We start from the raw sequence: 14,818 nt of genomic DNA, 5'->3' as shown, positions 1-14,818 counted from the left end.
ATCTTGTTTAACATAAAATACACATTTTCCATATAATCAGTTTTTTTTTTTTCTTATTTTCACAAAGTTAATTTTCAAGCAACAAATAGATGGCTGGATTTTTAATGTACAAAAGATTCTAAGAGGCAATTCTTTTTTCCCTTGATTTTTTCCTACTAAACACTATTGAAGCAATATTTGACTTTCCTAAAGAGTCTCGTAATCCTTTGAAAATCTGGCAGTACGAATTTAACCTTTCTTTTTTTTTTTTCCCAAATAGGCTCTATTTCCCTTTTTGCTGTTTTTTCAAAGTGCTAGGAAAACAAATGCTTACTTTCTATTACAAAGTAATCAAAACTTGACACCCACTGGCCATACAGCATGGCTCCAGCAGCATTTGAGCTCCAAATATAGCGCTGAACACTGCCCATTACCACCAGTAGGATCTCTTTCACATTTTGGGGTGTGTGAGTAAAAAGACAGCATATGAAATCCCCCAGTCACTGGCTCTTTCTGATGGTAGCCAAGCAACCAGCTCATGACAGCAGAGTCTGAGTGTACGGATCCACTTCAGTTTTCCAACACCCACTTTGAGCATCCTCTGACTGATCAGATTATCCTCAAACTCTGGAGGTGCCAGGGGATGAAGCATCACCCTATTCAACCTACATAGCATATAAAGCTTCTGTGAGGCACACAATAGCACAGAACGGAAGAGAAGGTTGAACACAAGGCAGTATGGGCTACAGTAGTACTGTTTTAGGGTGAATTCAGCCTAGCTGGTGAGGTGGAGAGGTGGAGCAGCCATGTGGCTGTCAGTTCTCTGCCTCCCCAGAACAGCCACACTGCTACCTTTAGACGTTTCTGGGGATCCTTCACACACAGAATGTGTTTACAAACCATAACAAAATGAATGCAAGATAAAACATTGGGAAGACCTGCAAGATACAAGAATGCATCGGAATGGGAAAGATGATGGAGCCAGCCTTAGGGGCTTCGTTCCTTCTTAATCCTGGGAAGAAAACTGAGAGGGAAAAAATAATAATATAAAAGCTATGCTATGAAACAAAAGCTACCTAGAGTTAATTCTTTACAAATTTCCAGTTTACAAGTCCCTGCATGACCTGTGCAGATCTATGCATGACATAAAGGGGATTTTAATTCCCTTGAATGAGTTTTAGTTCCCCAAAATGCTTGTTCTGTATGGGCACATGTACATACAGTAAGCCATGTCAGACTGCTACATGCTTTAGAAAATCAAGACTTAAATAAATTTCTACTTTTGGTTGAACAATCTAGGAAAAAAAAAAGACTTTCAAACAGACAAGCCCATTCTAAACCAGTTAACGACTAAAAGTTCTTTTCTGCACATACAGTTCTGGAGTTTCTAAGATACAGTACAGAAAAAGAAAAAAAAATTCATTTGATGGCAACAAGACAAACAAAAGAATGACATCTTTTAAGTGACTGCTCAATCCTCTGAATACAAAAAACCAAAAAAGAATGTATTCAGAATTTACAAAGAAGTCATGTGTAAAACTGACTTTTAATACCTGGGGAATATTTTTGTGTTTCCTTTCATAACTACATAGATGTTTTCAAGAAACACTGTGCACAAGATGTCAGGATCGTACCTCCTGCCCTTCCAAATAGCTTTAAATACTAGAAGCATTTTAAAGATTTCCTTTCTACAAGAACTTTTCTTGCCTGTAGTTTGTTGAAGAGCTGTACTTCTAAGAAATATGAGGAACATCCATTTATTACTTTGAATATAGAAATAAAAAGGCAAAACTTGCTGAATTAGTGCGATTTCCTGGATACACAAAACTGAAAAGAATCTTCATATACTTAACATTCAACTTCACCAATTAGGCAAGAGGTACCTTAAATCTATTTTTTGTTTTTTATTCTGTACGTTGTAGAACAAATGTTTAAAGTGATGGCAAACAACTGTAAAATCAGATACAAAATCTAAAACCTGTCCACCCTGGTTCAAATTCTAACACTGATTGCAAGACGCTGGAAAAGCAGTCTCATACACTATTAAAAAAGTAAATTAAATAAAATGGGGAGGGGACTGCTATTGTGTGTATTTTTTGCTGTGATTGTCATGTCATTGTTTCTTAGTCTTTGCCATTAAGCATAGTTTGCCGAGGCAGAAACTATATACTGTGGTCATCACAGTAACTGTTTCTACTTTAACTGTTATAAATCTGAATTGGAGATATTTTCATCCTCTTGACAAATACACCACTGAATACATAATCATTTAAGACCAAGAATCTTAATTCCTTATTAAAAATAAAGAATTAAACTGCAATACAATAGTTTGTAGGGTGCAAGTTTAAATACTAAGACGCTGAAAAACATAAAAGTTAACGTGATCCCTGGTTCGCTTTCAAGTCCTTCTATTATATTAATCTTTCAAATCTTGCCTTCATCGAATATAGACTGAATTTCAACAGAGATTATAAACACAACTTTCACTGACTTCTGAATTTATGGAAACAACTCAACCATATGCAGGTGAGAAAGCAAGAAACTATATATTCTGTGTTCTGGCTTTTGAGGGTCTAACGTTTTATCAGTAGGGGTACAAGACTACCATTTTCAAGATCATAGCACACGTATCACAGCAGCATTCTTGGCCTAATTTACAGCAATGGAAAGCCTTGTGTCAAAGGCCAGAATTTACTTCTTTAAAGGCTGAATGACGAAACACCAGTAAGAGGAGTGATCCTTACTTTAAGTTGCCTAATGCATTTCATAATTAAAAGGAATATTTCCTTTAGAAAATTCTACCATCTCTACTGTTTCTGAAGGTTTTTCCTATTCATAGGGAGCAAACCCTCAGTATACAGAGTTATTTCAATGTCATCCCTCTGGATTCAAAAGCATGACTTCCTTCCTCTCACCTGTATTTCCCAGGAAAAACGCTGGCAGCCTGCCCAGAGCCCTGAGCATTCTGAAGTGCCAAGGCTACAACTCCCTTGCAATACTTGGATGGGGATGCCAAAGAGCTGATTTACTGCTTACACCAAAGAAAATCAGACTGTGCTGGAGTAAACAGCCCCTACGGTCCATGCATTAGGGCACCGCATTCAAACTGACTCAAACCACATAAGGAGAGAAAACAAATCACAGAGCTGAGCTGGCATTCCCAGGCCTCAGCACCTTATTTCAGTTCTAAACAAGCAGTTCTCTCAAACTTCATGTTGAGAGGGAAACCCAGAAACCTCACCATAAAATTTAACCCCAGAACATAGGTCTAGCAGCCAACGCTCTTCTTTTGGGCATGGGACAGTAAAACCTCACTTCCCAAAACTGGGGGTAAGAAAGGCAGTGAAATCAGTCTCCTTTTCTAAGATACCAAGACTTTGTTAACTTCCCAGGGAACAGATTTGCTGCTGCAACCGACTAGTCAGCCCTGTGGTTGAAGACAGAGCAAAATGCCCTGGGTTCAAACTTCACTTCTGACAATATTGTACAAAAAATAACATGTCCACTGAAGAAAACTCTAACAGGTACATGCAAAAGACGGCACTAAAACAAAACAGAATTCTATTTAGACTGCTAAGGAAAATTTAGATCAGTGAGCACTGTTTTTCATATAGCTGATTTAGTCATTGCAATACACATCATGACCCTTAATGACACACTCAGATGGTTTTGCATTGGAATTCCAGCTCATTCACTTCACGAGGTAAACATGAAAGGAGCAGGTGTAAATTCTTGGAGCAAGTGTGAAGTTTCCACCCCTTATCTCCTCAGTACTTTCTTTTGTAAACTAAATACTACACAAATGTATTTTTACATGACTGTTATTTCATGTTTCTGCATCTATCATTTCTTGGTGTAGAATACAGTCAGAGAAGCAAAGCTAAGAAAAGACCCCCTACTGAGGTCATTGGGACTGATATGAACACCTGAGAAGATAATTCAACTCTTTAACAATATCCTCTCTCTCCTGTAATCTATTTCAGTACTTGCTTTCTATTCACTTAGTAATGTGATTATGTTACCACTACACAGCCCTCTGCATTCATAATACTGATCCTATTACACTTTCATATAGGGAACATGCATAAAAAGAAGCCTATTTGCCTCACTCTTCACATCTGAAAGTCAGAAACTTTGTGGAAAAATGCACCATGTGACTGATGGTGCAGACCACATGGTTCCCACTCACACATCCACAAATGTTAAAAGAAAAACCTTTTTTTCAGTGGAGAAAGCATCAGTAGTGGGAAGTAAGCTCTGGAAAGTTACTAATGAAAAGAGACAGTCTCACAGCAGATGCAAATCCACTGTACACTGATACCATCCATCTTAAAAGATAACCTTACTTCACTAATGTGTAATTCATTTAGAACTTTGTTCCCTCTTCAATGACTTATTAATAATTCATTTACAAGCCATGAGATTAGGAGCAAATGGGCACATAAGAAACTGTATTTGAGAATTCAGTACCGACTTACCCATCTGCAACCTGCATCTTTACTCTGCACCAGGAAACATACAACTACCTTGTGGTTTCAAGCTGCTCCCACCAGCTATCTCTACACTGCAAGACCACAGAGTACTTTCAAGTCAGCTTCCAAACCTATAAGGAAGTCATGGCAGAAATCCACAGCAGTACTGTAGCCTGAGATAAGACATCAACAGGCGCAATCCCTCAGTTCCTGGTATCCACGGAACAGAAAGAAGGGTACACAGGCCAGAAGGAAGCCGTGCCATGCCTTCAGCTACTCCTGCTCTGGGTGCTCAGGAAATCAGGTCTGCCTAAGCCTCCTAAGGTAAAGCAGTGTCTATTGTGTATGTAATAACTTACTTAGAGAGAAACAAATAATCTTCGCTTAAAAACTGGAAAGGCATAAAAAGTCATGTGTTCAAACTGTGTTTATAAACAGAAGCTTGAGAAATAGAGCACTGCCTTAGGGAAGCCTTCATTGAGAACAGATCACAGTTTAGAAAATAGCAGAAGATAAAGAGACATCTGTCCCATTGCTTCTGAACAAATACCAATAATTAAATCAGCATATGGAGTCTTTTGGGTTGAACAAGTAATATTCTGTCAGGTCACCACAGCAGTAAAATACATACTACCATAATTCTGCATGTTTAGGTATGCTGTAGATTCTCTGTACAATGCAAAACAGTAGTGGGAAGCTACAGCTGCTAACAACTCTGGTCCATTAAAGTGATTGGTGAATCCTGTGCTGCCTTGGTACTCATAATATCTTTACTGCACAAGGCTCTTTATCACAGCTAACCCACAGCTAAATTCCACAGTGCATTCTTCTACCTTGTTTCAAAATCAAAGCTGTCTGTAGGTTTTGCAAGTGACATAATGCAAGTGATATATTTAGAAGAAAAAAAGGTCTTTCACAACACGAGTATTTCCTTTCAGTTGTGAAGTGTTTCAAAAAAGATATTAAAAACAAACAAAAAGTTTTGTGAAAAAAAGGAGCAAGATATCCCCTATTTTCTCTTGAGGATAAACCAAACCCTAACATACTCATTTGGACAGACACACAACAGTTGTATCCCGCTTAGGAGTGTTGCACAAACACAAGGACTGTAAGCCAGGCTCTTCCACCCTATGCCTCTAAACACAAGGTGGGGAGAATGCTATATGAGAATGGCTGTGCTGGCCACTCTCAGAAATCAGTTTCCTTATTTCCTTACCCTCTGTTTCCGTAGGCTTCCAGGGCTGGTGGGAGATGGGCTTGGAGACTTCCCAGAACGGGGAGTAGAAAGTTGGCTACCAGGGGTTCCATTCACTAAAATGACATCAAATTGAGAAAATAAATACAAAGCATTATTAAAAGAAAACAAATAGTTAAATGAAGATATATCATTCCCTCTCACTCTTTTTTTAACAGCTTAGCTTTTTTTTCCCCCATGTTTTATACATAAAATAAGGTAATTCACAAAATAAATGTTTCCTCAGAGTTTTGACTCATGAAGCCATTTTTCATACAGAGTGCAAGCAAATAATGAATCTGAAAAGGCTGTTTAGTCAATGACTTGAGAACACTATCATATTTTCTTCAGCAATATTGTTCCTGCACTTGAAAGCAATGGAGAGCAATATGCTTTGTTAACTTTAGCAGGTGTTTACTGCATTTAAACTTTTTCATTTTGTTTAGTTAGAGCTTCAAGTACAACCCATCAGGAACAAAAAGCAGTTCTGCTTTAAAGAACAAATCAACTGTTAGATGTCCTTCAGCCATTTGAAGAGATTTTTTGCATTACAATCTGACCCAAATACCACCTCAGACTCAACTCAGAAGGGCTTTCTAGGTGCAAATAAATTTGATGTAATATCTCAAGTCTAATGTACATCACACCATCACTTTCTCAAATAAATAGGTTCCTTCAGACATGCCAGTGCTTATAACTGTAGAAGTATCTTTTCATGCATGTGACATTATCCATTAAAAAAAACAAAACAATACCAGCAGAGGACAGAATTCTACTACAAACTAATCACTATCAATAATGTTCACACTGAAGCAGTGGTAGAAACACTAACAAGTATGCATCACACATCTCTGTAAATATTCTCTAAACAAGCAGCTGTTATATCACAGTCCAAAGCTATCAGCATCAGGAAAAAAAGAACCAACAATTCGACTCACAGATTCTGAATCTTTGGAGAATATTTACATAGTAGGATATCAGCAAGGCATTTGACTTACCTTCTATGAGTTCTAGCATGGACAAAATCTGACAGTTTAACCTGACAACAGCAAGCAGCAAAATTCCTGCTCTGTGCTAAGCCAAGCTGAAGCAAAACTGAGAAGCGACAGGATTAGTTAAGGATAGCTGGGGCTGCTCACAGAGTGAGCTGAACGCGATGCAGGATTCATAAGCAGAAGCCTTTTGTGCGTAAGGCTGACGTCTTCAGAGCAGCAGTGGGAGGTGCAGGTGCTGTCTTAGGGCTACATCAAAGGTGTCAATTAAGCATAAAGCTGCTGCTTCACAACGCTGAGCCACCACAACCCCCACTCGCTTGCCATGGAGCCCCGAAAGCCTGAGCAATTTTATATGCTGTGTACTGAATCATAACGAGGTGCCTTTGGGGGCAACATACCAAATGACTCATCTGGAAATCAAAATGACAATAACTCTTGTAAAACCTTGGCTGACTGGCAATCTAGCAAATACTAATTCCTTTGGATAATACAGTAGGTATTTTAAATGGCTTTTTTCTTGCTTTTTACATAATACGTTGCTCTCACGGGATAACACTGGGCCCATATATTATGAAGAAGAACAGCCATACCTTCTACACTACGTGGATCAATAAAATACAGCATGCTGAGTGATAAATCACAACTACTAAATAGCGATTAAGTGCTATAAGCGATTGGATCTCAACATCATTTTGTGCAAGGCACTGTTTAAGATAAAGATGCATTTTCTTTGTATAAGCATATGAACAATAAGAAATAGCAACTGCATTTACATAGAATGCTTTTATAGCAAACCGTTGCACTCATCTAGGCTACAAACTCTCTTTGCACAGAGGACAATGGTTTGTATATATCAGCACTGATTCAAATTTGTCCAAAGCATGTGTGGGGGAGTACATCCATATGGATGGACACATTCACTGAAGGTCACTTCGGCAAGAAAAACACACGTAGCTCTGGCCAATAGCACAGACTATAACTAAAACTGAAGTTATTATCAGGACTTCTGCAAACAATTATGAAAAGGGATACAGGAAGACATCAAAAAAGAGCTTTTTGGAGTCACAAACTTTTGAAGTTTCGAAGCGTTTCTTCTAAACAAATCTGTTATTATTTAAAAAACTAATATTAAACTACTGCAGTTCAGAGAGAGCTAGATATCAAGACTGCTCAGTAGTAAGACTTCTGCTCTGCCTTCTCTTTAAACCCAGCAGATTTTCTTAGGCTTAATTACTATTTTAGAGAAAATTTAAGACAACAGATATACTTTAATAAACTACATTAACACCAGGCACAAGTTCCCATTCCTTCCCCTTCCCAATTAGTTATTTTCCATTACTACTGTCCTTTTTTTATTTTTATTTTTTGCCTCAAAGAGAAAGACTTGAGGCTACCAACTGAAACCAAACAAATAGATGCAATGCTGCATTTGACTCAGTGCATTTCCTACACGTACCGTGTTGGTGAGTATGTACTTTAGATGAAATAACAAAATATTATGAACTCTAAAAACTCTAAAAATCACTCACTTGCCATCACCAGATTATCCAGAGTGCTATTGGAGGCTAGCCATTGGAGGCTAAGCTCCAATGTTTTCCTCAAGAGTATATTTTTTAAATGAAAATGATGAAAGCTGTTGTGGTGGTGTTAGATGTCAGTAACGTGTGAAATCAAGAGGACAGTTAACAAACTGAGTCTTCAGGAGATCTGAATGTGCTCACTTTCATCCCCATGTTCACAATACAAAGATACAGAATACATAAAAAGCACATCAGGGTTTTTGTGAACATATAAGGACTTCCTGTGAAAAGCTGTTTAGTAAACTCTAGAACTGACAACTAGCTCTGGGGATATGAAACATCTGGTGAGCCGTGCACTAGAAGTATCCACTGCAGTGTAGACTTCTAAAGTAAGGCAAGATGAATCCAAACTTGAGCACTTAGAGGATTGAACTCTACTGAAGACTAAGCAAAATTCTCTCCATCTACCAATTTGGGTGGATTTTATATCAAGCACGAAACTCCGTTAAGTAAATTCTGATGTCTGAAGGCCACATAGGTTCTACATTAGAGTCAACCCAAAACGGGATTTGGGTGATGTAGAATCTATTTCCAGCTCTTTATATGCTTCTGCATTAACACAGACATAACTCATGTTATCCCAGACATTCTTCTACTTAGGCTTCGAGTTCTGACAGAATGAACTCTCAGCATACATCATGTTGTCTATCTTCTGGGTGCTCAATGCATGTGGAGATATACATTTCTATTACTCCTAATTAAGTTACTGCTTAAAAGAGAATCACAACAAGGAAGAAATGGTAACTTCTTATAATTCCTCTACTGCAGGGATTTTATTTATTCATATAGCTGGCTATAAACCATTCTGGTTTCTTACAAATCATTACACTGAATTCGCAAATTGAGTTGATATTCTGTACGGTGGAGCAAGAGGAGGTAGGACTGATTGTGACCACCTTCCTTAGCTCCATTTACAATCACGACATCTTTCTCACATATGCAGCTTATGATCAGATAACATGGGAACAAACGTGAATAAAATTTGTAACATTTCTGTATTTCTGAACTGCCCAAAACTCTATTTCTAGGTTGAATGCTTTCTGGTCTGAAACTGCATTCCTGTCCAGTATCTGCACTGCATTTCTCACTGACTGACTGATACAGTACATTCCTACTGGGAACCATGATGTAGATAAAAACATATGAAATTGGTAAATCACTGTTGTGATTAATCATGTTCTTGAGTGAGGGAAGAGGTTTCTTGTCACTTTTATTCATGAAAAGGCAGGGGTCAGAGACATCAGCCCACCACACTGCCTTCCCATTGTCTCATGAAAAAGATTTATTCATTTAAAATTTCACAGGTGAAGTACATACTAGAAAGCTAAAATAATAATAATGAAATTATTGTGGCTGCTCTGAAAAAACATATGCACAGTCTCAGCAGTTGTGAACTCCTCTGCTTACTGTCATCTCTTGATAGCAGGCCAGCAACCTGTCTTTTCACTTGTTTTTTGCAGGATTTGGATACCCACAGACATAGAAAGAAATCTACAAAATAGAACATTGAAGCTGGATTAATATCTACTGAGATAAATGGAAAAATGGTTTTCATATGAAGATATTTATAAACTGGTGGAAATGCTGTAAATAAAAAGTATCATGATGGTATTCCAATAAATAAGCCATCTTGACAGTGTATTTTTTTATTAAGTAATGAAAACAAAAAGTGAGAGAAGCTGAATTAAGCTATCAAGTGCCAGTCTGACAAGCTGCCATTGCCACTGCATTATATTAAAATCATACTATCCCATAAAATTGCCTATTAATGTGTTAGTATTTGTAGACTATAAAATACATTGAGATTACTGTGTTTATGAAAGTGGTTTGCCAAACACAGAAGTGTGTGTGAGAAGAGGAAAAAGGAGAGTAAGAGTGGTGAAGGCTGTTTGGTAACCACAAAGCATTCATGACTAAGCTGAGCAACAGTCCAAACTGAAAAAATAATTTACAGAAGTTACAACACGTGCATGTCATATGTGTATGCTAGAAGGTGGTGATGCCAGGTAACTACTTGACTTTGCCTCAGTTACTCCTGTAGTTTGTCACTGTTCATTTCAAAACAAAGCTTTCTTTCAAGAAGATTATGTAATTACAAGGTATTTAGGGAACAAAACCTTGGCATTTAATTCTTTCTGTTCTGTATTCTATTTGTATACAACTTGTAATTTTTATCTTCATTGCAGAAGGAAGAGATTGTCCATAGCGCCGCATTAAGCAAGTAGCCTTATTATCACTCCTCAGCAAAGACAAGGTTTTCAGGTTTTACCTAAGTGGTAAACTAACTGGAATAAATACAAAATAACCAGTTCTGCATTTTTATAACTGGTGCTAAAGCGACCCTTGTACATTCAGTCTTTCCTAGAGTTTATGTCAGAAGGCCATGATGATACAAAAAGAATCTCCCTCTCCCATAGCAGACCAGAACTAAAATTTCTGTAAAGAAGTTTTCAGTTCATCAATAGATGAGAAATGTCAGCAGAATTACAAAATGCCCACACAAGAGGCTCGGCAGGTCCTCAACATGCAGGGCACACTGCTCTCCTTAGGTTGATCACAACAATGGCACTGCTGCCACAGCCAAAGTCAGTAACATCCAAGGTGCAAGCACCAAGCATACATGGACACGGCAGACTTACCCAAGACCTCAGATGACAAAAGCCATCCTTGAAAACATAGTTCCCTGGAACCCAATAACTTTCCTGTAGCCTCAGAACGTAGCTAAGTAGTAAATTAAGTAGTGCTTAATTTAGACAGCACCTACATGTATGTCAGATCTAAGCAAAATCTCTCTTTTTAACTATTTTGCCTCATTGGAAAGACTATGATTCTCTCAGTCCACGTGAATGGAATACCAACTTCAAGGATGTTTCTTTATTATCATTTAACTTTTTCATCCTGTAAGAGGGACTAACTATATCTACTCCCCTTACTTACTCTTGATTCTTATTATAAGCTATAAAATGAAAATAATATGTATTTTTAATGATTAGCATCAAATACCAATAGCATAAATGAAAAATTAAAAGGAAGCCAGGATCAAAGAATAAATCATCTGGAAATCCCTGGGTTCGTAGGATGACTCCATTACTCCCATGGGTTTGTACTCCTGGCATCAGGAAAGTTTTGTTTCAGCATATTCATTACAAAATCTGTCAGCTGAGTATCTGTAATAGTGTGAATAAACACATGTGACCCCACCAAAGAAAATATGACATGTCATGTTCTTTCCTTTGGGATCCAAAAGACCTTCTTGAGTCAGGTGGCTGAAGAAGGGTTGTTTCTGGGTAACAGCCTACAGATGAACAATCAAACTAAATGGAAACATATCTTCTTACAAAGGAACACATCTACTTTTTTTTTTTTTTTTTTTTTTTTAATAGCTGAGGAAAGTAAAGTGTAAGCATCTGCTCTGGGGAAGCTTTCAGTACGATCCAATTTCTACATCCTGGAACACTTTTTTTTTCCTCTAGGGAACATCTACAGTTTTGATCAGCTTTAGTTTGATGTGTAACTTCACAAAGCCTTTGCCCAGATGCAGTTTTCATAAAAAACACTTATCCTGCCCTTGTTAATACAGCCTACTTGAGATGTTCTTCATAAACATTCCTTCTGTCAATTGGAATAGATATGTATAATGCAAGTTACTCTTGTAGTAAACACTTGTCTCACAAAATAATCAAATTCTTGAAATAACTCTTCTTAGTACCACACTTGAGTCACTGTTACAAATAAGATTTGAGCAATTTGAAATATTTTAGGTAATAGTTTGAGGGTAAAAGGAGAAAGCATACAGGGGATGAAAAGTGAAAAAGAAGAAATTCTGAAGGAGGTGCTCAAATTGAAAAGTCATTGCAAGTCCTAAAACTATAGTTTGTATTTTAGTGGCTAGAATTCATCTGAATGCAGTAACTTTCATTTAATTTAATGGACTAAGGATACAATAATTCCAGCTCATGCTGCTCTTGATATGATTAAAAATAATGATTGTGAAGAAGAAAGCATTGCTTTCTTTGAATCTCTTACCTCTACACCTGCACTGAGGCTGCCACCAGTGGTGCTAATTAGTAGCTGGACGGAAGCCAACAGCTACTGAATTGCTGTCAGATGTTTACACTTTGCAGTCACTGGCAATGAGCTGATACCTGGTATCTCTGAAATTCAACATCTCTTTCATGACATCCTTTCCTGAGTAATATTTGATGCCAACAAAAAAACCATAAAAGTGTTTTACAGACTTTGAGAAGATACCAGGACAAGCAAGTAGAGGCAGGGTTATCTGTTGCACGTGGAAGTAGACTTCAGCATTCTGCCTGCTTGTGAGTTGATGCTGCTGTTCCCTTCTTTATTCCCTGCTTCATTTTGCAATTCAGACTGAAAGTATTTTGAAACAGACAATACCTCAAATGCATTTGTACAAAAACATAAAGCAGTCCTACTGCAGTGAGATTTCTGGCTTGTGGTACTGTTTTGAAACACTGTCAGACGTAAACAGAAAAACAAACAGAACACATAATAATGAAGTCAACCCTTACCACATATCTTAAAGGCTTGCATGTACTCTTTTAAGAAATAAAGTCTTCTGTGTTTTTACAGATACAGAGGTTTCAACTGCTCTCAGAAGCCAGAGAGGCTAACAGGAAAACATAAGCATTGTAAGCATATCATGTTTAAAAACGAAAGGGAAAAAGCAAGACTGAAAGAAAGGTGAACATCATTTATTGAAAGGTTCACAGTTCTCTTAAATATGTCAATCAATGGTGTAAAAGCAGACACGTTTTTTTCACTCATTTTAGGTTGATGTCAAGAAAGGGTAAGGAGTGCATCTCCCATTCCCTTACAGATGAGTCTGTTCTCCTTTGCTCTCAATTGCAAATTTGAACCTGCATCGCACTAAGTCCTGGCACAGACTCAGGCATCACTAAGTGTCTTTCTTTGCAAACCTGCAGCCTGCTCTGCACTTGCAGCTCTATCCTTTCTCTCCACTCTGCCAGGGCTGGGTGTCCCTGAACCTGTGGGCCAGCATTTTCCTTGTTGTTCTCATGTCCTGTTCAGCATGAGGCTTTCAGGCTCACTACTTGATGGTTCTCAACAAGGGGCTCACTGAGGAGAAGGGACTCAGCATCCTTTGTCTGCTTCTGCAGACAGCCAGGGACCACCAAGGTGAGATTGAAATCGGGGGCTCTACACATTAGGCCCTTCAAGCAGGATTTTCTCCAAGAGTCATCTGTAAACATTACTGAATTGATCTTCAAATCGTCAGTTATGATAAAAAGTTACTCTCTAAATTACAGATGTGAAACTGAGATATGTACATTAAAGACAACCAAATCACAACCCCCTTCAGTTTCTGTGAGCACTTTAAGAAACCACTGAGACAAACATGGGCAACTTCATCACTCCATGACACTGTTTGCTCAGAACAAATTCCTCATGGACTTCACTGCATTTGGTTCAAGCCAAAGTCAGGCTAAGTTCACATCATTTACAACTCCACAACAAGCAGGGGAACAGTTCCTAAGAACGATACTCAAGTGCTTAAACCAAAGTAGTCTGTCTACATTTCCCAGCCTCACTCATCACTTCAGTCACAATGTGCAAATGAACCCAAAACGGTGCCTTTGTTATCTTCAAAAATTATGAATTCCTATTAGCTATTCTGTGCTGGAAGGAAAAAAAAAGTCTGCCTACATTAAAAAGCATAACATACTAAAGATGTATATACCGGAGAATTAAGGGTAACTCGATGGTTTCCCATCATTTTAGAATTTGGATTATCCCAATAAAGGCAAGAATTGATGACAGAACCAGGCATCTGATCCTTTTCCTTGGCAACAATGTTTCAACTTCCATGAGAGAAGCAAGAATCAACGAAGAGGAATCAGATTCTTCCTAATTAGCTACTCATTTCTCTGTATATAGCTCACAGCCTTTTTTTTTGAGAGTACAATTTAATGATACAATTGATAATGCTTTCTGCCCACCCTGTATCACTACTTTTCTCAACTTTCTGTCTTTTACGATACAAGCCTTAACAAAGTTGGAGACCCTGCACATAGCAGGGGGGAGTTGAAACTAGATGATAATTATGATGCTTTTCAACCCATTCTATGATTCTATGATTCTGTGAAAACAATATGCCTTTCTTTTGGAATATATATATATAGCCTATGACCAGACCAGCTGAGTTATTCTCTACTACTTCTTATACTAATACCTAATGAGAAAAAAATCTAAGACAGTCATTAAAAGATGAACTAAAAGCAGTTTAAAAGCACAGAGTAAAAGACACATATATAAACTTGGCAGTAACAACCTGACAGCAAAAGTGTAAATTTATGTTTTATGTGCTGGTCACAGAATCACAGAATCGCAGAATCACCAAGGTTGGAAAAGACCCACAAAATCATCCAGTCCAACCATCCACACATCACCAATCGCTCTCACTAAACTTCAACACAACATCCAAACGTTCCTTGAACAACTCCAGGGTCGGTGACTCCACCACCTCCCTGGGCAGCCCATTCCATGCCTGACCACTCTTTCAGAAAAGCAGTA

At 38.0% G+C, this 14,818-nt stretch overlaps 1 protein-coding gene across 5 annotated transcripts in view; it reads right to left on the bottom strand.

Annotated features, from left to right (window-relative positions):
* Positions 1-14,818, bottom strand: part of DCLK1 (doublecortin like kinase 1) — a 233,272-nt gene that overhangs the window by 59,124 nt on the left and 159,330 nt on the right. For 3 of the 5 annotated variants that reach the window (XM_048948495.1, XM_048948485.1, XM_048948525.1), the window contains exon 6: positions 5,668-5,762. In XM_048948495.1, the coding sequence (XP_048804452.1) occupies positions 5,668-5,762 (95 nt within the window). Of the gene's footprint in view, positions 1-5,667; positions 5,763-6,683; positions 6,868-14,818 lie in introns of those variants that run through there. The other 2 variants (XM_048948515.1, XM_048948505.1) reach the window with 2 other exon arrangements.

Source organism: Lagopus muta, chromosome 1 (assembly GCF_023343835.1).
Source record: "Lagopus muta isolate bLagMut1 chromosome 1, bLagMut1 primary, whole genome shotgun sequence".
Taxonomy (NCBI): Eukaryota; Metazoa; Chordata; class Aves; order Galliformes; family Phasianidae; genus Lagopus; species Lagopus muta.
This window is presented reverse-complemented; position numbering and strand designations above follow the sequence as displayed.